Here is a 24,571-nt window from a genome sequence, read left to right on the forward strand (position 1 = left end):
TACTTTTTTTGAATTGGATTTATTTTGTACGAATTTAAATTAGTTGGACATAAATATACCTATCGATATCCCGAGAAAATGGTTGTGTCCATTTGGCCAAATTATCCTTTTTCGCTTGATGATATTGATTTTACTACATTAATCTATCGATGAATCATTTTTAAGTCATATCCTATATATATATATATATATATATATATATATATATATATATATAAAAGTGTTAATTATGTTATGACAAGTCTCTTTTTAGCATCAGCCATCACTTACTAAAAACAAGAAATTAACTTGCTCGGTTGACCCTTGGACGTTCAAAACGTTATAAGAAAATAATATTTAGATTTAATTTAATTTCAAAAATTAACTTACTAAAAAGAGGATTACTCGATATTAAGTAAAGTGATCAAATATTTTAGATATTTCACCCCGATGTCTGCATGATCAAAGATGTTAACTAGAGCATAAAACACATAATATGAATGTCTGGCGAAATATAAATTTAATCTTTAATATTTTATTTTAGTCCATTCAATTTATTTTATTTTATCTCATAAGTGAAATAAATTAATTTCTAAAATTATTAATTTTATTCGCAAATCAAATGAACAAAGTTGTTTGGATTTCCACTTGTTTGACTTTATTGCATTGATGACTTGTACATAAGGGTGTCTCGAGATTAGGGAGGGAAAGTCATTTTTTCTCTCAAGTTATTGATGTTTTTGTCTCGTAATACGAGATACGATGAATAACTAACAATACTCCTTCGTGTTTAATTATTTATTAAATATTTTTTAATTTAATTTAATTTATTTTTTTATTTTAACAAATTAAAAAAGATAATTTTTTTATTTATATTATATTATTAATTTATTAATATTGAATTAATATTTTTAAAAATATAATGAGTAAGTATATTTTTTAATAAATATGTTAAATTAAAATTTAACAATTAAAAAAAATCAAAAAAGTATAATATTGTGCAAGTGTGAAAACTAATAGCCGAAATGAGAAAAAAGAGAAAACATGTCCATCGATAAAGAAGCCACCAAACAAACTGCAGAAACCCTTATCTAAGGGATTCCACTTTCCCAGAATTAAGGCTTACGGGGGAAATTGGAGCAGCAGGAACGATAAAATAAGTATAATTTCTTCAATTTATTTGTATTTGGACGAGTTAATTCTTCTGAAGTTCACAATCTAAATCAAAAAAAAAATTAAGATAAAAAGAAAAAATACGTGAGTTCACAAAATTTATTATGTGTCTTTAAAGAATTTATTTTTTTCATTGTTATTTCAAAATGAAACGAGTATACCAATTAAAAAAATAGCGATATCTCAAACTTCAATAACTTTAACGGAACTCAAAAACTATTAATGAAATCACACAAACATTCGACTCCAGAAGGAGTAAAAAATTTGATGCAAAAAATGAGGAAAAACCTCACTATTTATAGCCAATATTTTGGGTTGAATAAGTGTGAATCCATCTGTTCCGAATGGATATGGTGTATGTTGTCCTTTGCAAAAAATTTCACAAATTTTAACAACTTAATACAACAACAATCCAGTGAAATCCACATCGTGGGGTCTGAATAGGGTAAAGTGTACGCAGACCTGACTCCTACCAATGTAGGACGGCTGTTTCCGCTTAACAACTTAATGAGACTGATAAATAAATTAGCAATCAACATTCAACCACATTATTTGTTGAAGCAGAAGCAGAAGCCGAGTGGGCAGCGATAACGGTGCGAGACACTCTCTTCTAAACCTTTTAAGAGTTAAAAGAAATGTTTCTTAATACAAGGAGAAAAAATTTCATCTATTCTATAATTAGGGAGAAATGACTTTCATTTTTCGTTTATTTTATTCCCCCACTTTTTTCAATTCACATTTCTCAATTCACACTTTACTTAAATCAAACGTTAATAACTTACTTATTTAATTATTGAATTTATTTTTAATCCAGTTAGCTTAGTTATTTTCAAATTAGATTGATATGCAATTTAAATTGATTCATGTGAAATTTTATTAATATTTTTAAAAAAATATTAACATTTTGAAGAAGAAGAAAAAAAAAAAAAACAGTAACAACAGCTTTGACTACTTTTTATCTTTTTAAAATTTTATCGTTTACATGCTCATAGGATAAATTATATTACATGTAGTACTATTAAGTGTAAGTATCATAATGTAAATCATTGTCTTAAATGCTTTGAAGTGAGAAATGCCTCTTTAATAAAACAAGGAAATGTAGGTTCCTTAAGGAATTATCTGAATGGTATTTATATTTGGAGAGGGAAATAAAATAGAAAATAATTTATTAGACCGGCTCGAAAGATTGCCTATACATAATAATTCTGATTTGAGCAAGAATAGACATAAGTAAATTAAATGCAAGAAAATCTTGGTTGAAAAATTGAATGTTTGAGAATAATGATATATTTATATCTTTTAGAAAATCCTCAATCAAATCGATTGAAAATCTCATAAGGTCCTTTTGAGGTGATTAAGGAACCTTTGTGTAGGGAAGTATACGTTATTTTGATATTATATGCATAATAATATTTGGCAATATAGAAACATTCTTGGGCATAATCATCACTATCTTTTGGGAGCTGTGCTTTTCAAGCATGCGCTGGATATACGTTTTAGGTATAATAATGCTGCATTATAATTCACTCAACAATTAATATCATACATAAAAATTTCTCTTTTCATGTAGCACTGTGAACTACTAAAAATGGATGCAATTAGTGAGAGGTAACTCATACTCCCTTCGTCCCGTATTACATGTGTATTTTAATTTTAAAAAAATAATTATTTCATATTACTTAATCACTTACTAAATTATAATAGAATTAATTAAATTTTTTATATTTTATTACTACGATTAATATGACCTTTAGAAGTTTGGACAATTTCCAATACTGGCTATTTTTATATTTTATGTATAATTTTTATAACTTATTTTTATGTGCATTGATATAAACAAATGACAAAATAATAAAGTTGATCAATCTATTAATGATTTTTAATTATCATGTAAAATAGAAAATGTATATCTAATATGGAACGGATGAAATAATAAAAACAACCCAAAGAAAAAGAAAAATTCCTTCATCCTTTTTCTTTGAAAATTTGTAAGAATTTTCCCGGGAATTCAAAATCTAAATGTATACAAATATAATAATAATAATTTTAACTAAAAATATATATAATGTAATTTTCTTATACTTCTTTGGTTGTATGTTTTGTTGGTTTTGTTTGGCTGTGCAGGTACTCCAAGAAGCTGAACCTGATCACAACAAAGAACCTCCCTTCTTGTGTAACTGACACCAACAAGCAACCTAATCACAAAGGAAGCAACAAGGAGATGCACATTTGCTTGTTTGTGTATTTTTCTGTTGTTGGTTGTCTATGCAGGTATCCCAAATTCAAAAGAGGGATCTACAACAAGCATATTACCAATTCAGCTACAGAGGCAACAACAAACTGGTTACAGGACTGCAGCAAGCTTCACTGCTTGCTTCTTTGGCTATTTGTATGTGCAGATCCACATACCAGGAGCTCTCCATCACCCTCCAACATCCTCCACTACCTGCAGCAACCATACCAAATTATTTGGATCCCCTTGCAGGTGCTTGATTGTGAATATAGGCACAAAAGAAGATCATCTACTAGCTGGGCTGAACAACCACATCATCAATGGCCTAGGTACAAGGCAGCAACAGTTCTACTCCATAACAATAGCCACAAGCAAAGCTACTACAGCTTCAATTTGCAGCAAGCAATAAGCTTTTTCAAGGCCTTCCGCAACAACTCCAAGGATGTTGGTTGCTACATATTTACGCTACATTCATCCTCTTTAGCTGATATATGCTCAATCCTGAAGTGGATGCAACCTTCCATTGGGACTTACCTGGTATGACAAGACTAAAAAGGGCAAAGATGAAAAGAATTTTCCCACCCCATGCGAGATAGAAGGTTCATATACTTGTTCTTCTTTCAATTTAGCTATGTATGGTACGTAGCATAGTTGAATAGGATTAGTGTAGGTTACTTTCTTGTTTTCTCATGGAAGGGGAGAGTCTCCCTCATTTATGCTTTATTAGTCGAATTGTACCGGGAGGAGTCCTCTCATAGGTTTACTGCTTTCTAGTTATAGTTAGCCCTTTTTTTGTTTCGGGGATGAGTTAGCCGACCTTAATAGGTTAGCTGACTTATGAACCACCATAGGATCGGAGGTAAGGTTTATGTCTCCCTCCTTGTATTTTTACTTTTGTTATTTATGTTAAGGCTTGGGGGTGTTGCTCAACCCCTGACTGTGCACGAGAGGTGGGAGCCTCGTGTAGGGTCTGTTCCCATAAAAAAAAAAAAAAAAAACTTTACCTATGATTCGTATTTGGAAATTCCCAATTTACTAGTATTGTTTTTACTGGCAAAAGAAAAAGTGTTTGTCACTTAAATTGACTTTTAAAAAATTGGCATTAATATACTTTTTTATTTTATTTTTAATTTTCAATTCAACATCCAATATTTATAATGGAATTATACCAATTTGTATTTGCGCTTGATAATGTCAAATCCAGAATAATGTTCTCTACCAAATTTTCTTTGAGTTAATAGTTAAAATTATCGTTAAATTTGGCACACTTTATTAAATGCATATTTAAATTATTAAAAGTTTTAATTACCTATTCAAATAAATTTTTTTAGAACTATTCACCCCTCTAAATTATTAGAAGTCTTAATTACCCCCTCAAACTTGAATTATTGAAATTATCTGCCTCCTAATATGCCCCATGAATTTAAAAAATTACTTTGTTTCAATTTATATGATTCGCTTTTCTTTTAAGTAAATTTCAAAAAGAATAAGACATTTTTATATTTAGAAAAAAAATGTTTTTGAAATTATCTGTCCCCCTAAAATGTCACATGATTTTAAAAAATTACTTTGTTTCAATTTATATGATTCGATTTCTTTTTTAGTAAATTCCCCAAAAAAAACATTTTTATATTTGGTAAAAAAATTATTTCCGTTCCTGTTTATGTAGTGTAGTTTGACTTGAAATAAAGTTTAAGAAAAATGTGGTCTAAAATAAGTCATAAATATTTGTTTGGCAATAATTATTTTATTAGGGATAAAATGAAAAATTTAAAGTTAATTTTTTAATAAATATAAAAATGTGTTACTCATTTTGGAATTTACTTAAAAGGAAAGCGAGTCATATAAATTAAAACAAAGTATTTTTTTAAAATCATGTGGTATTTTAGGGGGGCAAATAATTCCAAAACTAATTTTTTTACTAAATATAAAAATGTGTTATTCTTCTTGAAATTTACTTAAAATGAAAGCGAGTCATATAAATTGAAATAAAATAATTTTTTAAAATCACGTGGCATATTAAGGAACAAATAATTCAAAAAATTCATATTTAATAAGATAATTAAAACTTCTCATAATTTAAATATACATTTAATAAAGTATATAACTATTAATTCAATTTTCTTTTTAATATTTAATATTCAAAATTGAAATATCTAAGAAAACAATAACTTCATTTACTATGGTGCATCTTTTGTGATGTATTATTATACTCTCAGCATCAAAGATGTGTTTCAGAGAAAACGGCAATATATACATTAATTATATTGTGGTAAGTGTCATTAAATTTATTAAAAACAATATCACGATTCGTATCAGATGGTTCAAAGAACTATCTAGAATAGAATAAAATGTTCGCCACCGCTTTATTGTATTGCACTATTTCTTTAAAACTCAGAATAATGTCAATGTACCATTAATCAGTAGTAATCTATAACTTGCCTAGTTGCCTATATTATTAGTATTTTCTTTTACTTTTGCTCAATACGGTGATACATTTTTCTTCTTAATAAATATGTCATTTTTAACTTTAAAATTTTAAAAATTTTAAAAACGTCTATTCTATATCAAGTTAAATAATGTTACATAAATTAAATAAAAAAAAATATTATAAATTAAGTGACTAATTTAGATTACTACTCTTAAAACCTCTAATCAAAGTTGAGTAATCTAATCAGAGATAGTTGTTGCCAGTTTGATATACAGAAGGACATGAATTATAGATTCTTAAGTACCCCCACCAACTAACTTGGAGGCCCCTCTCTCACGCCTCAACTCAAACAAGGTCCGTATAATAGAACCCAATATTTTTATGATTTTATATTAGTTATTCACTTTTCTCTTATGTTCTTTAAAAAATTATAAATTAAACTGAGTAAGTTTATTAATTTTAATCTTTATTCCTTCCTTTTTTATTATTTTGAAATTTATAAATTTGTGTAATTTTTCAAAATGTATTAACTATAAGGGAAAACGAGAATATCGTGATTAATTTTTATTTTAAATTTAATAAATAACTAAATAAAATTTTAAATAACTATGTATAATAAAATGAATAAAATATAAAATGAAATTTGTAATGTCCTTTTTTCTTTTGGGGTATTTGGGCTGGATTCATTAACTGGACCCCACATTATTAAACAGTGTCTACCACCTACTTTACACTTTCACTTATAATTGTAGACAATATTATCCTAACGCATTCGCACAGTGAAAAAGAGAAAATCATAATAAAATGTACTAGTATAATTTATTATACACTTGCTATATATTAAATGTGTGTTAAAACGGTAGATTGAAGTAATTTTGACAGATAAAAATAAATTGAATTATTATATATATGGATTATAATTATTTGAGTTGAAATAAATTGAGTTAAAATGGATTAAACAATGAACATCGTATTAGTTTTGATTTTATATTTATTTTTTTATAATTTATTTAATATTTTCTTCTATTGTATTTATATATATTCTATCACATTAAAAAAATATAAATTAACTTGAAAATTTAAATAAATTGAATTGATAGAGTCAAAATTGATCGAATTAATAAATGAATGAACATTAACCCCTCAAAAATTTGAAATGAATTTGTTATTTATAATGTTTTGATTGTCAAAATATTTTGTTGGTTTTGTTTCTTTCTCGTAAGCTTTGCGCTATTTTTTTTGTTTAGTTATTATGATTCCTTCAATATTTTTTTTTCTTTTTTTGTACTTAGATTTGTTATATTTGAATGGATCGTCTCTCTACCTCCACGAGCTAGATTTGTTATATTTAAATTGAGGATTTCTCTACTTTTATGGACTAGCGATAATATTTACGTACACTCTATCTTTTTTATATTATATAATTTTACTGGATATATCATTGTATACACCACACGTTGAAATAATTACGACTAAACGGATGAAAAAAATTTAGCACTAAAAATGTTGAGATCAAATAGTAAATCGTCAGAATATTCTTGCAAAATCATTAGATGATAGGTGAGACTTGTGCTGAAGAAGAATCCATGAAAGAGAAAGTAATATTGTATACATGAATGATTTTAGAAATCTTTGCTTTAAATATACACTCTTCTATTTCAGTCACTTAAATGACCAGCAAATTATTTCAAGGGTGGTTGGATGAGTTTATTTTTCCTTTGATGCAAAAATATTTATCTTAAAAAAAAACTTTTTTATTTTAGCTTATATTTAAGTCTCCAAATGCACAATAATTAGTGTTCCTATTTCTCTCTCTCGCGCCAAATCTTGGCTTTTACCATCCAACTTCCATTTTCCTTATCTTCAACCTTGAGTCAAACAAAAGGGGCTCTGTTTTTCCCTCCTTATCCCTCTGCTTATTTCCTCCTTACAACACTTTTTCAGTACACCCTTTTCCTTTCTTTCTTCAGTTCACACTTCCAAGACTCCATCTTTCATGTCCTAAAATCACTTATTTTGCCCACTCTTTTTCAGCAAATCAAAATGGACTCTGTGAGACCAGCTCCAGCTCCTAGTAAAAGCAGGCTAGCTAAGACATTTCAGAGAGTAATCCATAGGAAAAACTCCTCAAAACCTTTTTCCAACAATGGGTTTTGCCTACTCATACCTCAAGAAAAGCTTAGGTGTTGTGAGTCACAGCACTTTGACAAAGAAGAAATTGAAGAGTGTAAAGAGCATACCAAGAATAGAGCTGTTATGGAGGCTTTTGTTGCTAAGCTTTTTGCTACCGTTTCCTCTGTTAAAGCTGCTTATGCTGAGCTTCAGTTGGCTCAGTTCCCTTATGATAGTGAAGCTATTCAAGTTGCAGATCAAGCTGTGGTGGATGAACTCAAAGCTTTATCTGAGCTCAAACACAGTTATCTCAAAAACCAAATTGATTCTTCACCACCCCATGTAACTTTAATGCTTGCTGAGATTCAAGAACAGCAATCTGTCATGAAAACGTATGAAATCACCATGAAGAAAATGCAGGGAGAAATTGAATCCAAAGGGTACAACATATCTTCTCTACAAAAGGAGCTACAAGAAACCATTCACAACAACAAATCACTCGAAAGAAAGCTCAATGCCAGTGGATCATTCTCCATTCTTGATAATGTCAAATTTTCAGATGTAAATCCTAAAGATTTCATCATGGTTTTGCACTATGCCTTGAGATCTATTCGCAATTTTGTCAAGTTCTTGATTCGGGAAATGGAGTCTGCAAATTGGGATATAGATGCTGCTACGAAATCTATCCAAATTGGTGTCATTTTCCAGAAGAGCAATCACAGGGCTTTTTCTTTTGAATCTTTTGTTTGCAGGGAGATTTTCAGTGGGTTTAACGAGCCTACGTTTTCTGTTCAGAATGACGATTCTTTATTTTCCGGTGTGACGCAACGCCGGAATTTCTTCTTCGATCAGTTCAAGAAGTTAAAATCTGTGAATGTTGCTCCTTTTCTCAAGCAGAACCCTTCTTCTCTGTTTGGGAAATTCTTGAAGGCCAAATATCTTCATTTGGTTCATCCAAAAATGGAGTTTTCCTTCTCCGGGAACTTGAACCAGAGGAAACTTGTGAACTCCGGCGAGTTCCCGGAAACAGAATTCTTCAAGGTTTTTAGTGAGATGGGGAGGCGCGTGTGGCTTTTGCATTGCTTAGCATTCTCTTTTGATCAACAAGTTAGCATTTTTCAAGTTCGGAAGAACTCTAGATTCTCTGAGGTCTACATGGAAAGCGTCACAGACGAGATTTTCTCCGTCGCCGGCGGCGAGTTCAAGGTGGCGTTCACGGTGGTACCAGGGTTTAAAGTCGGTCAAACGGTAGTTCAAAGTCAGGTATATTTATCTCCGATCACTCCTCCGGCCAAGCACTAATGATAAAATATTAGCTGAAAACTCCCCACTCGCTCTAATCACCACGCGCCACCTCAAGTGGTGGATCTCCCTTCCTCCCACAGCGTGTAAATGGTTGGATCAGCTACCAAACTTCCTTTCAATAAAAATGAGTTGATCAAACAATTTACACAGCACAGACATACATACCTATTGCCAATGAGGGAGGCGCGTGAGGTTGACGCGGTACGGATTATCTATTGGAAAGTGATGGGCCTTGGTCCCAAAGTATAAGTGGGCTTTTGGGCCCACGTAGTGAAAGTGGTTCAGGGCTTTTTGAAATTGTGAACTGGATCGTTTGGAGTATAGTGCAGAAAGATTGGGCGGTGAGACAAAAGGCAAAGTAGGCTCAGTCAGTTTGTGGGCCCAACTAGTATACGTCTTTGTTTCTTTGGTATATCAAAAGTAGAAAGGGGCATGGTGGGACCCTTCTTTTCTGCATTACAAAATAGCTAAAATGTTGTTTATTCCTCCTATTGTACGTTAAAGAATGACAGACATATGCCTGCAACTTGCATATGACATTATAATGTGTATAAAAAAATTAGCTAAAGTAGTACTATTTAATATATAAAATGAATATTAGTATTATGCAATGGTATCTTTGAATTTGGATCTAAGTAACTTGCACACAATTTTTCTCTACTATGAAGTAACAACTTATTTACAAATGAATAATTCCAATTTTCCAAAGACGATTCAGGTAGGAAAATGAATAAAAATGCTGCATTCGGAAATACCTTAGCCTTAATACGAGTATTGAACGTATGTGGTAAAACAAAACAAACAAAAAGGTGAAGTGTGTAATGTACACTAGTTCAATCTTTTCGGCAAAGACAAAAAGAGTTGATAGATCTTGTCTAAAATGAACATCTACGATGTTTATAAAATATACTAATATGAATCTAACAATATTCCCTCCCTGGGATCACACATCCCTAGGCAAATTTGAAGTCACTAAGTTCGAAATGAATAATTTATTTATATATAAGAAATATATTTGATTTAAGTTGAACACATAATTTGCCTTAAATCAACCTCTGCTCCTCGATTTGGGGTTGATATATATATATATATATAGTCATTAGTTTTAATTTTTTTTAAATTTATAATATTAATATGTTATGAGCAAGAATTTGAGTTAGTAAAAATTCTAGTAATTGTTAGCAGCAAGATGTGCAAATTGAATAGTAGTATGATGTGGATGATGCATGTACCAAAAATCATTGAAGTTATTGTCAGAAGTATTTGGGAGAAATGATTCTTATTTCTCAGGCAAAGGGGACACCACAACACAGTGAAAAGGAAATGGCATATATATGTACAATACAAATATTTACAAAACAGATTCACGGGTGCTTTTCTCATTTGTTTTTTAATTAAGTTTTTGGTTTTTGCATTTCCTTTATTTATTACAACAAAATGGTAGAATTTAGCAACAATGGGTGATCTTGGATTGTAAAATTATGACTGAATTGTTGATCTTAAAGAAGGAAAAATTAAGCGGATAAGCAAATGTATACTAGTTAATTAATTAATATAGCTATAGTTTAATTAAATTACCATTTGCCACTAACTTACAATCATTATTACGTGGTCCATGTCTAGAATTTGTATGATTCGGCTCTTACTTGTATAAATTCAGAATTTGTATATGTTTATGCTAACTTGTATATAATTATCATGTTGATCTATTTGATTGGTATAAGTTCTGAAAAATTCTTAACTGTATAAATATAAAATTTGTATATATTTATTATATTTGTGTATTGACAGCGAATTATTCAAAGGATAATGCCCATAGAAAACGAAACTACAGCTATGGAGTGTAATTAGACAAACTGTAGCTAAGGAGCATAATTAAAATACTCTTAATAGCTATTTGTGAAATTATATATATAAGATACTAGTGTTATCAAACTATTACTATTTGATTCAGAAAATAAATAATAATAATTTCGCATGTCGTGCCCCTTTCTTTATTATTTCTCCTATACATGTACTTATTTAGTATTTAGAATATCTCCCTTGAATTTGATAAGATTATAGGTTACCTCCTATATTTTATAAAACTTCACTCGAATGCGAGAATTCTTAATTTAATTTCAACATCTTTGATATGCACCTTTAAATAAATATTTACTTAAAAATTGTTGAAGAAATGCAAAATTATGTAAATGTTAGCCAAATTTGTACTTACTAACAATAGAACTTACATCATTTATACAACTTGAATTGTAGAAATGACCAAGAAAGGGAAATGTATTTAGTAAGGGCTGTGACACTTCATAAAGAACATTAAAAAAACAAGTGTATGAAGGAATAGTATGAATTTAAAATGAGAGAGATGTTAAAATTATAACAAAATTGTCCAACCTTTTCTTCACGATTGAAGGTCAATTTGGAAAAAGATAATTTCAAGTTTAAAACTTAAATTTGATTAGACTATTCCAACTTCAGTGATGTGGAATTTATAAAGCAGTACTTTTATATGATTGGTGTCAAATATTTCAAGATGTCCCAAAATAGAAAAGATTCATACAATTTGAAACATGAGAGAAAATAAGAACACAGATGATCTAAGCAAATAGTAATAAAACATAAAGGCATAATCGATGTACTACCAAACCAGAGAGGAGAGGGTAATTAAGCTAACAGAAAAGGATAAAAAATGTCCTCGTTCCATCTATTTGGATAAAAAATGCACTTGCCGTAATAGAATGAACTCAAAAGTGCCCTCTATCCATCATAAGCTCATGATTGATCCAATAAGTGAAAGAAACATTTTTGAGTCATTTCTAATATATTAAAGAATAATTTTGACCCTTTCTCATTATGCAAAACTAGATAGAAAAAAACACAGGAACAAAAGTTTGAAACTAACCCAAAAGCTTTAAGCCTATCCCAATCAAATGTAATTCATATAAAAATATAGTGGAAAAAAAGGTAGCCACCTAATCAGATTAGTTGCTATGATCCATAATAACAGGCACCTTATAACTCCTTCAGAGAAAAATCATAAATCATGCTACATAACCACAATAAGTCCCGACAACAGCATATGCATGAAACTGTAAGATTGTTTTGTTATGTCTTGTTTTTGTTCCCCTCTCTCGATTTGCTCAATAATGGGTATAAACTAAATGAAAAGATGAGAATCAAAAATGAGGGGAGGGATTGCAGCCTGCAGGAAAGCCAAAACTAAAGAAAGGTCACCGCATAAGGAGCTACCACTCTCTCTCTCGACTCCCTCCTTAAATAGCTTAAGTAGGACAAGTAACCTCAGTTCTTACAGTACTACATAGAGAAGATAAAAACTCACATCGGAAGCCATTTGACCATGAGTTGCGACAGAGAGAGAGAGGGAGAGAGAGAGAGAGAGAGAGAGTAGAGCGTCTAGCTCACCAACAAGAAAAATATGGACTGATTAAAGAAAGAACTAAAAAACAGCTGATGCACACAAATCTAGATAAAAACTTCCATCTTCATGATACAAAGATTAGGAATCAAATGTTTGTGCTGTAGGGAGCAATACAGAATAAAGTTTGATCACCACTGAAAGTTTAGTACAACTAAATCAGACATTTATCTTTGTTCTGCAAACTTGCACTTGATGGACTACAAATACTGTCATTGATGTCACTATTAACAATCACCAGGTTTGTCGTAGAGGCTACGAAATTTAGTTTAGAATTCTTATCATAAGGAAGAAAGAGAGGGTAAATTTCTATAGCATTTACAATTATGAGAATCCAATAAAATTGGTGTATCCAAACAACAATATCCTCACTCCTAGATAGAAAAAGAAGGATCCTTAGAAAAATGAAGTAAAAGAGAAGAAAAATCACCTGTTTACAGTTGATCTAATAATGCAAGTTATGAGTCGTTGACAATCAATGCTCCATCTTGCCACATGCAAGGCAAGAAACTGAGGTGCAGCCTTCTTAAAAGAACTTGATTAAGGGTATGTATTTAACAAGCGCAGCACGTATATAGTTTCTGAAGGCTATGAAGATTACCATTTGGCATAGCTCTCCCTTCAGAGTCAACTTCACACATATGTAACCAGTTGGCCAGCAGTGCTTCTGGGTTTGGAACATTTGGGATCAATTAAATCTCACCCCCATGAGTCAATGGTCTCTCGAAGAAGATAAGCCTAATTTTAGGTTGATGCTGCTTGGACTGGCCATCTGACAAAGAATTCTGTACAATACCTCTCCATTCATTCTTTGAGAGTAATAATGTAATATGAGTCACATGTCAGTACAAGCTCTAATGTTATTTCTTTGCACAACTTCAAAGGGTTGAGTCAATGAGAAGGGCACTCAGACAAGAAAACATGAAAGGATATACTCCAAACAGAGCTTCATGTTACAATTTCTGATGAAGGTGGAGGAGTGGATTCCTCGGCAAGAGCATGAAGCATGGTTCTAACTTCTGTTGTGTCATCAAGATAATATTTGGCTTTACTTGGCTTTTGTCCTACTGTGCAAGCATACACTTCTGTGCTTGCAGAAAGTATACCACTATTTATTGCATTTCCAATAATCTCAAACATGTCCTCGTCAGACCTATCATCACCTACACACAGCACGAAATCAGCCTGCCGGACACTGTCAGCCATTGTTGTGAAAATTTTCTCTGCAACTAAACCTTTACTGACTCCCTGGAATTGTCGCAAAAATTAAAAGTTTAGATAAAACTGGAGTCAGCAACAGAAACTAGATAAGGTCACATGGATGTGCATGCGATAAAACAGGTAGAAAAGAGAATACAGGTATAGCAAGAAGAATATTATGGAAAGTAAACAAGCCATCCTTCTCAACAATATATTTTACTAAAAATTTCTGATTGAGAAGTACATGGATTAGGAACATGGTTGTTTGTATTCTTGTTACTCCCGCCATTTCATTTTACTTGGCCCATGTTGAATTGACACTCCCCTTTGAGAAAATATTTATTAGTAGTTTATTGTACTAAACTAACCTTATTAATAATGGTGACTACAAGTACCTTATGTAGTTATATGAGGACAAGGATAGAATCAGAAGAAACTAATAATTTTTTCTTGATTTGCTAAAATGGACAGGTAAAAAGAAAAATCTATATTAGTATAAGGGTCAAGTAAAATGAAACGGAGGGAGTATTTCAAAATGAGAATAATATATTCCCTACCTACTTGGCATTGTGCTGGAATTATATAGTGATTTAATCGAGGCATATATCTAATAGATAAAATTTTATTTCCTGCAGTTGTGTAATAATCCATCAGAAATTATGAATCAAACCAAGAGTGACTTGGCAAAATCCACAAACGTCCGATAAATTGCTTTATTTGACATGGTAACTCTCATGCCTGGCTTCAATATGACAAACAGAGCCAAAAAGAGCAACGAGGTGTCTACTTACTTCTGTTCTAAACCTCCTTACAAATGAATAGTTTAACTTAGTTGACAGTAATTATCATCTGTTTGACTGTGTCCAAACTAACAGTTGCACTTTCTTGGTTGACAGTTCAAAAACTTCACAATTAAAACACCAACTCCAAAAAAATATTTCAACCATCACCTTTAACTACTTTCATGAAATATGACATTCAAATTTTTTGAATATATTTGAATGAAGCAGCTTTTGATGTCTACATTCATCTAGAATCAGCAAAGCCACTTCATAAACAGTCTGATCATACCTACTTTTCTTATAAGAAAATACAGCTACTCAGTATATAACATCCCATAAACAAAAGAATTATAATGCAAGTCAAGATAGAGGACCAAATAAGTACTCAGTATATATGCTGGAGATTAGAGCAGATCCAATGGATGAATGGACTATATTTTAGACATCAAATAATGTTCATCCAAAAAACTAGAGACAAATGCAAAGGTTAGGAGATACCGCACCTGTGGCTTAACTTCAACAATGAACTGCCCACTCTTCACAGCAACAGGCTCATTTGCAAGCACACTTTCAAGATGATCTAACATCTCTTTTGCTTGGCAAGACCCAAAACCAAGATCTGCATCACGATGATGCCAAACAAGAGCACTCTCTTTTGTTTCAATGTAAGACCCGTCTGTAGCTTCTGTATACTGCCTCATAACAGGTTCAGCAATCTGCATCCACTGGAAATCGTTGCTCTGCCCAACCACTTCCCATTCTTTATCAGCACACCACCTGGTAGAGATAAAGACAATTAGTACATACTGACATACGAGATATGACAAATAGACACAAAATGAGAATAAGCTTGTTCCAAGAATACCTTAAGAAGTATCCATGTTCCGCAGCAATGCCAAGTTTCTCACATGGAGAAAACCACTGGCCTAAACTATCCCTTCCTCGTCCACTCACGAGAAACACAGTATTTCTTTCATCATCACAAAGCGAGTTAACAATTGAAATAACTTCGGGACTAGGGACCTTATTGATGGCTGTTTGAGGCATGAGAGTGCCATCATAATCCAACAATATTGCCCGATTTTTGGCTTTTGAGTAAGCAGAAACAATAGTGTCGATAGACAGCTTTTTAAAATTAGGATCAAGTGCTACAACCCTAAAACCGAAGCTCAGACCTATACCCCAGCAACGTCGCCTAAAATGGTCTCTGCAAGTTCTTTCCAGATCCTGGAAGAAGCTTCTTGACCAATAAGCTACGTCATGTGTGCTTACATACTTATAATGCTTCTCATGGCGCAACACCTTCTCAGCATCAGCCATTGAGATTGCCTCATTCATTGCTTCTGCAGTTGCTTCCACATTCCATGGGTTAACACGTATAGCACCACTTAGTGAAGGAGAACATCCAATGAACTCAGACACTACTAGCATGCTGCTTTTCAGACCATTGGACTCTGTAGTACAGTCTGAACCAGGGATGCCCTGCCTACACACAATGTATTCATACGGAGTAAGGTTCATGCCATCTCTTACAGCTGTTACAACTACACACTCAGCAACAGAGTAATAGGCAGTCCGTTCACTAAGAGAAACTGGGCGATCAATAAACACGATAGGTTCATAACCAGGCTGTCTAAAATTGTCATTGATTCTTTTGATGCTTGTTTGTATTTCTTCTTGTATTTCCTCAATATCTTTTCCTTTTCCTCGAGCTGGATTAGCAATCTGTACCAGCACTGCCCTTCCCTGCCACTTCGGATGCTGTTTTAACATTTCGTCCAATGCAAGAAGTTTCAAATTGACACCTTTGAAAATGTCCATATCATCAACACCAAGTAAAACAGTTTTACCTTCAAACTGTTGCTTAAGTTCTCCAACTCTCGACGCTTTATCAGCTAGTTGAAGGACAGTTTCAATCTGCCCCATGTGTATCCCAACTGGCATAATCTTGATCCCCACTATCCGTCCGAAGTATTCAAGCCCAATGTAACCCCTCTTTGACTGATACTCTAATCCCAACATACGACTACAGCAGGATAGGAAATGCCGTGCATAATCGAATGTATGGAAACCAATCAAGTCAGAATTCAGTAGGGCCTTGAGGATTTCTTCTCTCACTGGAAGAGTCCTATATATCTCTGATGAAGGAAAAGGGCTATGCAGAAAGAACCCCATTCGCAGCCGATTGAAACGCCTACGCAAGAATGTAGGTAAAACCATTAGATGATAATCATGGATCCAGACATAATCATCCTCGGGATTTATCACCTCAATCACCTTCTGGGAAAATATCTTGTTTGCTGCAACATATGCCTCCCACCATGACCGATCAAATCGACTGCCATGACTGGCAGAGTACGGAAGCATATAATGGAAAAGCGGCCATAAATGCTGTTTGCAGAAACCATGATAATATTTAGATAAGATGTGTGGAGGGAGAAAAGCAGGAACACATTTAAACCTATCCAGCAGTAACTGTGAAACATCATCCTGTTCGCTTGAATCAACCTCAACCTTCAAAGAACCAACATAGATAACTTCCATATCATCAGGCAAACCATCTTTTATGTGCAACAACAATGAATCCTCATCCAAACTAAAACTCCATCCTTTATTATCCGACCTACGCTTAGCTTTTACAGGGAGCTGATTAGCCACAATAATTATTCGATCTACAACAATTGATGATGGAACATCTGATGTAACACTATTAGCTTGATCATCATCGAGCTCAGAAATAACTCCAGCAACTGTCATTACCCGTGGCAGCCGCTTCTTCTCGCGCCCCATCACCGGGAAATTCCCAGATGCAAGATCTAACAAGTTGGTATACGATTTGGACATCATCTTTACAAGCCTTTTTGCAAAAACTCCTTCAGCAAGATCCTCAAATAAGAAGACAGGTCAAACAGAAACCTTTTTTTCTCTTCAACAAACTAAAACCACATATATCAAAATAACTTCCTCAGAATGTATCACACCCAACCAAACCCAATAGCCTGTTCTTGATTATCAGACGGAGTACAATTCAAAAGGATCTGAAAAAAAATGGGTATAATCCAAGAATCAAAATAAACTCATTAAACTTGAAAAAGAGAAGCAAATAGTTGCAAAAACATCAAACTGGAATAGGATCCAAGCAATAAAACAGAAACCCGTATGCTAAATATAGTGAAAAACTCAATCTTTGAACGAAACAAGATCAAATCCAACCTATACCTAATAATCACCATACATGCAGGTGGTGTTTGACAACTCCATTAGCAATTTTTTTTTTCTTTTCACATAATTAATATTACGTAAAACAACATTAACACTAATAAAATGTTCAAAAAATGAAAACTTTAATCACTAACCTTTGTATATAATGACGGAAAAAATTGATGTAACAAAGCTTTTTGTTGGTCAAAATACAAAACACTCTGCTTTCAGTCAGAATGAAATCTAGGGTTTAGTCTCTCTTACTCTTTCTTTCTCTCTCTATACATATATATTTTTATATATATATATATATATTCATCTTTCATACCCTCTCTTTCTATCAATGTTAATTTACTTTTCCTTTCATTAAAACTATAAACTACAAACCAAAATATGGGGGAAAAAATTAAAAGAGGATAAGGTCGGCCAGCAGACGCGTACTTATGCCAACTGGCCTTTTTTTTTTTCCGCCTTGCCAGGACAAATGGCAGGCTTAGTTGTCTTTTATGTCACGCGCTGATTTTATTTTTCTTAATGTTGTAATAGACTTGTGAATACTGTACCATATATAAATTGTCATGTGTATTTATTTATTTAATTTTATATAAATTTAAGTTTATGTTGTAAATATCAAAAATTAAAGATAAATATTAATTGAAATCAAGTTAAAAGACATATTTATATATGAGAATATAAGACTCGTGGATGAAAATGAATGAGGGAGTTGATGATTGTTGTGGATGCGAAGCATAAAAATATGAAAAAAATTGGGATTAAGGTGGGGACAGGAGATTATTCCACGTGGCATATCCAGGGTGTAGTTAGCGGATAAGGCATGAGAAATGACCTGGTAAATGAAAACGCGTCATCCGTGACATCAACATGTCGACTTGGCTACACGTTGCCGGCAATTTTCTCGTTGGGGCGTTTGAGGTCAGGGAGTTTGGTGATGTGGTAGGCGTATTAATGTTCTGTTTTGCCCTTTTTGACAAAAAAAGTTTTCTCCATCACTTGAGGGTGTTTATGATAAAATGGAAATCCAAATAAATAATTAGCTCTCTCTTCTCAATTTTACTTGTTTACTATTTTAAAAATAAATTTTCACTTTTAATATATCATAAAAAAAAAAAAATTCATGCTTACCTTTATTATTAATTATTTATCATCCAAATCATTTTTCAAGACATAATACGAAACATCAATTAATAGAAATAATATTGTAAAATAGTCACATCAATTATTATCTTTTTAATTGATATGTCAAGTACAAATATGACAAGTAAAAGTCAATAGAATGAATAGTAAAATCAAATTATTTTTAAAAATTTGTTTACTTTTAATTATCATATATTTAGACTTACACACGCTTTAAGAAATGATTGACATAAATATTTTATCACATTATTGTTATTTTTTTTAATTTGGATCATATGATGTAATCATACTTTGTAGGAGGAGGTGTGAGAAGCCGATTGTGACATAAGTTATGAAAGGAAAGAGATAGGTCGAAAAAATAATGAGGTAGAAGGGGTGGAGGTGAAAGTGATTAGACACGACATGAAACACTTTCAGAGTACTAAGTACGTGATTTTAGATAAGAAAATATGAAGATCGAAAATTAAAGTAGAAGATTAGCAGGTGATATTCAAGTGTGATCTCGCCTCTCTAGGCGGGAGGGGTAGCGGCCTTGCCCCATATCCTCTTTCTTTATTAGTAGTATTATTTAGTAACTGCATTGTTCTTTTAAGTAATATGTCTATTAAAAATAATTTTTATATTTCACGAAAATAGAAAAAAAATATACGTATATTTTATTTAATCATTACTTATAATTGTTGTTTTATACTTAGTGATATAAAGGGTGAAAGCCAACTTACAAAGTTTATGTCACGTCATCTTATAGCAAAAAAATCATCTATTTGTGTTATCATGCATTAAAACTATCCAATGTTCCATATCATTAGATGACCAAACACAATCCCATACATTTGATTTGATTTTTTTCTTTTTAAAGAATATCTATTTTAAATGGAATGACAAGCGCCCCCTCTTGAGCCAATCAAATCCAAAAGGCATATATTTTTTATGCAAAAATAAAAATAATTTTTTTAAAAAAGCAAAAGAATAAAGGGGTATTTTTGAAATAAAATTGGAAGATGGGAATTAGCTAATATTCAAAAGCGACCAAACGGAAATAGTCGAGTTGGGTGGATAAGAGATAAGAGTTTTTTGACTCATTTTCTGAGTTGTCAAATATTTATGATGGTTTGAGTTGTGGAGACAAAACTCTCTTTATTTGTGGAACAATCTCTTAATTTTATACTAATTTAACAAATAGTATTAAACTATTACCTAATCTTAGTGGGCTCCGTCATTTTTCGTCAAACTTTTGTCTTTCTTTTTTCTCCTTTTTTGTTACGTAATAAAATTCCACATCTTTTCTCCTATTTCTTCTCATCTCTACTTTTAACAAACAATGGTAGTGTTTTGGTCAAATTTGTCTCCTCAAATATATAACAAGTTTCTTTAATTATATTAATTAACATATCTGTCTATTCAAACTATCCATACAAAATTCACCCAATTTTTTTTTTGGTATTTTTTTTGACAATTGCAAATAGTGCTATGACCAAACATATCTGTCCATTCAAACTATCCAATACAAAATTCACCTAATTTTATTTTTTTGCTACTTTTTTTACAATTGCAAATAGTGTTATGACCACCTAGGATTATAATGAGATGTATATATCCCTCTATCATTAGTTAAAGATTTAGAGCCTGTTTGGATTGGCTTTAAGTTGGTCAAAATCAACTTAAAGCCCCTTTTTAGCTTTTGGACGTGTTTGCCTAATGCTGACTTTAAGCCATAAAGTTCTTAAAGTCAGTCAAAAATGAAAAGTTAGGATTCCTATCTTTTTTTTCCAAAGTGCTTAAAGTCATTTTCTTTGACCATGGATATTACTTTTATATCCCTTATATTTTAACTAAATTCTCAAACTACCTTTTTTTATTCTTTTAACCCTAAAATTCACATCATAAGCACTTTTATCCAAACACTCAACTGCTTATTTATAAAAATAACTTTCAGCACTTCAAAATTCTAAAAACACTTCATACATAAAAGTTACTTTTTTTAAGTCAATCCAAACCGGCTCTTAGAATGATTCTGTTAGTAAATATTTTTAAAAAATAAAAAATTTACAATTTACGCTGCATAGATTTAAGAGTTTCAACATGAATATCAGACATTAAAAAAAAAAAGCAAATAGTGTCAAGTGTTTTAAAATGCATTAGCATGTTTTTTTTTTTAATGAGGTGAAGCTGGATAATTGCGTTAGCGCAATTAATGCAAAGATTAAAATGAAAATAATGAGAAACGCTTTAGATCTTGAGTACACGTTATTTTTATTTATTTTCCTTTAAATTCGTTGGAATATTCTTTAAATGCTAATAACTTTAGCATGTGCCTATTTTTATTAATTGGTGGTTGTTGCTTTTTCTTTCTTTCCGTTTTTTCTTCTTCATTTTGCTTTGGCATAGCATTGCTTCAACTTGCCATGTGATTAATTTTTATTCTATTATCTCCTTTTCCTTAGGTAGATGGGGGGAAAATCTAGTATTTTTATTTCCATCAAAATTTTAAATGAAATCACATGATTATCCTATTACTTTTATTAATTACTATGTCATACTTTTGGTGCCTACAAGGAAAGATTAAAAAGAAAAAAAAAGTTCTTAATGGACACAAGATCTCAAGAGTTGACACTTGGAGGCTGGGAAGCTTTCCCCTTGAGACTGGGTCCTTCATTTAGAATTCCTCTTTGCTTTTTTTTTTTTGATTTGTGTCGAACTCCACTTTTATCGGATGAAATATGAAATACTTTATTCAATCTCAATATAAACAATCAAGACACTATTTTCTATCAATATATTCAAATTATTATTTTCAAACTATGTCTACTATTTGAATTGTTCAATAATTTTCTTATGAAAACACTTCACCAAATAATCGTATCTCTAATTTGTCTTGTTAGGTTTGAATTTTTCACTTAATAATTATTAAGAAATAACCTTGTTTCTAAACAATGATTAATGTAAATCAACCCAAACAAACTTGACATATAAAATCAAGGTTTAAACAATTTACTATCGGGTAAGATGGAATAGTTGGAGTCCCCGACCTTAATAAAATGTTTAATTTAAGCCCTAAAATCAACAAATAACTTTTTGATAAGGAGTGTTTATGCTTCTATCTCTTTAGTGGATCTACCCAATAAAAAATTAAATTAGTCGGGCCAATAAATTAACTAGAAAAAAGCTTAAACAACTTGAAATATGTATTAACCTAAAGACATTTTATTTATTGTTATATCACTATTATTTATTGGTGTTAATAATATTTTAATATTAGGTAAAAGATTGACTCTAGCATGTGCAAGGAAAAGCCAAGGCCTCTTAATGGTGAGTAGGTTTGGTCTAAAACCATAACTCCAAAAGAGGATGAGGATATGTCTAATGTACTTTAGGATGTACTTCCAATTTTCTATTGGGATAGTAACTGTTCATCTTTGCACATTCTTTGGCATATTCCAAATCATCCATTGGCATCTTATCATATAAGTACCAAATCCAATTTGGTTTTGGGCAACTTTTAAAGAAACTTCTACAACTGCATTGCCAAAGAGCTTCAATTTATCCTCTAACATTAATATCACTAGAGAAATTTTCATGGACTATGTGTGTACCTTCAGGTTAGGCTAAACTTTAAATTTTAATGGTCGTGATTTCTCATTAAAATTCAAATGCTATCGTATAAATTGGAATAGAATGAATATATATTATGACTAACTAATTTTATTCATTTTAGTCAATGTGGTCAAAGTAGAGCGTTTTGATGCTTTTTTGCTAATTAAAAGCTTTTAGAAATTGTTCAATAGCATAATTTAGTTGCCCTTCTACTAAAATATGATAATAAAATTTATGCAAAGTAAAAGTGAATTGGATTCCAATTTAGATTGTTAAACTCTTTATTCTCTGAGAAACAAAATGTCACTACCGCCACCGCCAGCCCCCTCTTTTTTTTTTTTTAATGCTATTACAGTACATAAACACATAAGTGGTTTTTTTTTAATAGAAAGAATTAAAATAACCCAACGACTTAACGAATAAATTAGGTATTTAATAGCTTGAGCTGTCCACGTTCATCCAATCGACAATTCCTTGAGAATAATATTCAAGTGGGAACTTATTGTTTTAAACTTTTATACTTTCTTCATTCATCAGATATATAGAAGTTATATATGAGATCACTTAAAATTTCTGAATAATTTACTGACATATGGGTCAGTACATTAGGTTATTACTATAACGTATAGTTGAAGTAGAAATAAAATTAAATTGGCTGTAAAAACAGATGCCCTATATCACCTGTTTTTGTAACTGGCATATCCTTTGCAGCTGGATTTATTGTTTTCCGTGTCTTTTTCTTGTAATTGTCCTTGTTGTTGGCTGGCTCCAGACTGTTTCTACCAACACATTTTTAGTCAAATTCCTGGATATTTGTGAAAGACTGAAGAATGTATTTTTTTTAACCTCGTGTAATAGTGGAGTGATAAGTACTAATATTATATGTCTAATTAGGGGTCAGCTTTGGATTCGGATCTTGAGTATGCAATTACATTTGTTAGGAAGTGTTAGTATGAGATTTATTTATGTGAATTCTAATTTAATCGGTCCCATATTGAATACATATCGAACACCAAAATACGTTTTTAAAAACAAAGGAATGCTTTTGTAGATTATGTTGCAAGGATTTAAATAGCATTGAAGTAGTCATTAAGGATTTTAATAATATCGACTTATCTGAACTTACTTTTGTATAGCTCAAAATTATTTAGAACTTCCTTTTTGTAAGGTTCATACGATGAGGAGTAACCCTCACAAAATGAAAATGAACCGATAAAGTAATTAAATATTACACTTAGAAAATGCTAAAAAGTTCAAAGAAAAATGGTTCAAAATATATGAAAACTTTGGCGAAATTTGCTATAACATGCCCAAATCCCCTAGACTATTAAATAGTGTATTTTTGTGACCTTTATTTGCTTAGTTGGACCATATACTCATTTAATTCAAAGAGTGTATTCTACCTGCATCATTTAAATAAATAAATCTATTAGCTATATTTAACTCTCACTTTTTGCAAGTTGTACAAAATAGCAAATCAATGGCTATTTCTACAAAATATTGTTATTGGCCGATGGACTTTTAACTTGAGTTTTAATTTGGACATCCATTATTGATTCCTTTGAGTTCAAATTTGAAAAAATATGATATCAATTATTGTTTGTTACATGCTTGAACACTGGTTTTGATAGATAAAACCAAAAAGTTTGTACATGTTACAAAAAAATTCTCCAAAGGCTAACTATGTTTTAAACCATTTTTCTAAAATTTAATAAAGAACACTTAATTGTTGCGCCCGTCATCTAGTCTTAAATATATATGTGGTACCTCGATTTTATTAATATTGTTGAAGCTGTTACAATTCAGAAAGTTTTAGTTAAGAAAACGTGTAGATTTGAAAGATAGTGGTATAAATGTCAACAAGACAAATTGGTCGTGGGCGTTCGATTCTGTTAAAGTTTGGTTTGGTTTTTTGGCGTTCGATTTTGAAAAAGTGTGCATCGTATTTTAAATCAAACTAGATCAGTTTAATT

At 31.5% G+C, this 24,571-nt stretch overlaps 2 protein-coding genes across 2 annotated transcripts; one reads left to right on the forward strand and one right to left on the reverse strand.

Annotated features, from left to right (window-relative positions):
• The first annotated feature begins 7,679 nt into the window (after window positions 1-7,679).
• Window positions 7,680-9,839, forward strand: LOC129874777 (protein GRAVITROPIC IN THE LIGHT 1). The gene has a single exon (XM_055950130.1). The coding sequence runs from the start codon at window positions 7,860-7,862 to the stop codon at window positions 9,228-9,230; it is 1,371 nt and encodes a 456-aa protein (XP_055806105.1). The 5' UTR covers window positions 7,680-7,859; the 3' UTR covers window positions 9,231-9,839.
• A 2,875-nt stretch (window positions 9,840-12,714) lies between these two features.
• Window positions 12,715-18,189, reverse strand: LOC129872918 (probable alpha,alpha-trehalose-phosphate synthase [UDP-forming] 7). Its single transcript, XM_055947871.1, has 4 exons — window positions 18,005-18,189; window positions 15,514-17,686; window positions 15,152-15,425; window positions 12,715-13,914 (listed from the first exon to the last, which is right to left on the reverse strand). Exons 2-4 carry the CDS (start codon window positions 17,493-17,495, stop codon window positions 13,615-13,617), a joined length of 2,556 nt encoding a protein of 851 aa, XP_055803846.1. The 5' UTR covers window positions 17,496-17,686; window positions 18,005-18,189; the 3' UTR covers window positions 12,715-13,614.
• Window positions 18,190-24,571: the final 6,382 nt, after the last annotated feature.

The sequence above is a fragment of the Solanum dulcamara genome, chromosome 11 (genome assembly GCF_947179165.1).
Source record: "Solanum dulcamara chromosome 11, daSolDulc1.2, whole genome shotgun sequence".
Classification (NCBI taxonomy): Eukaryota; Viridiplantae; Streptophyta; class Magnoliopsida; order Solanales; family Solanaceae; genus Solanum; species Solanum dulcamara.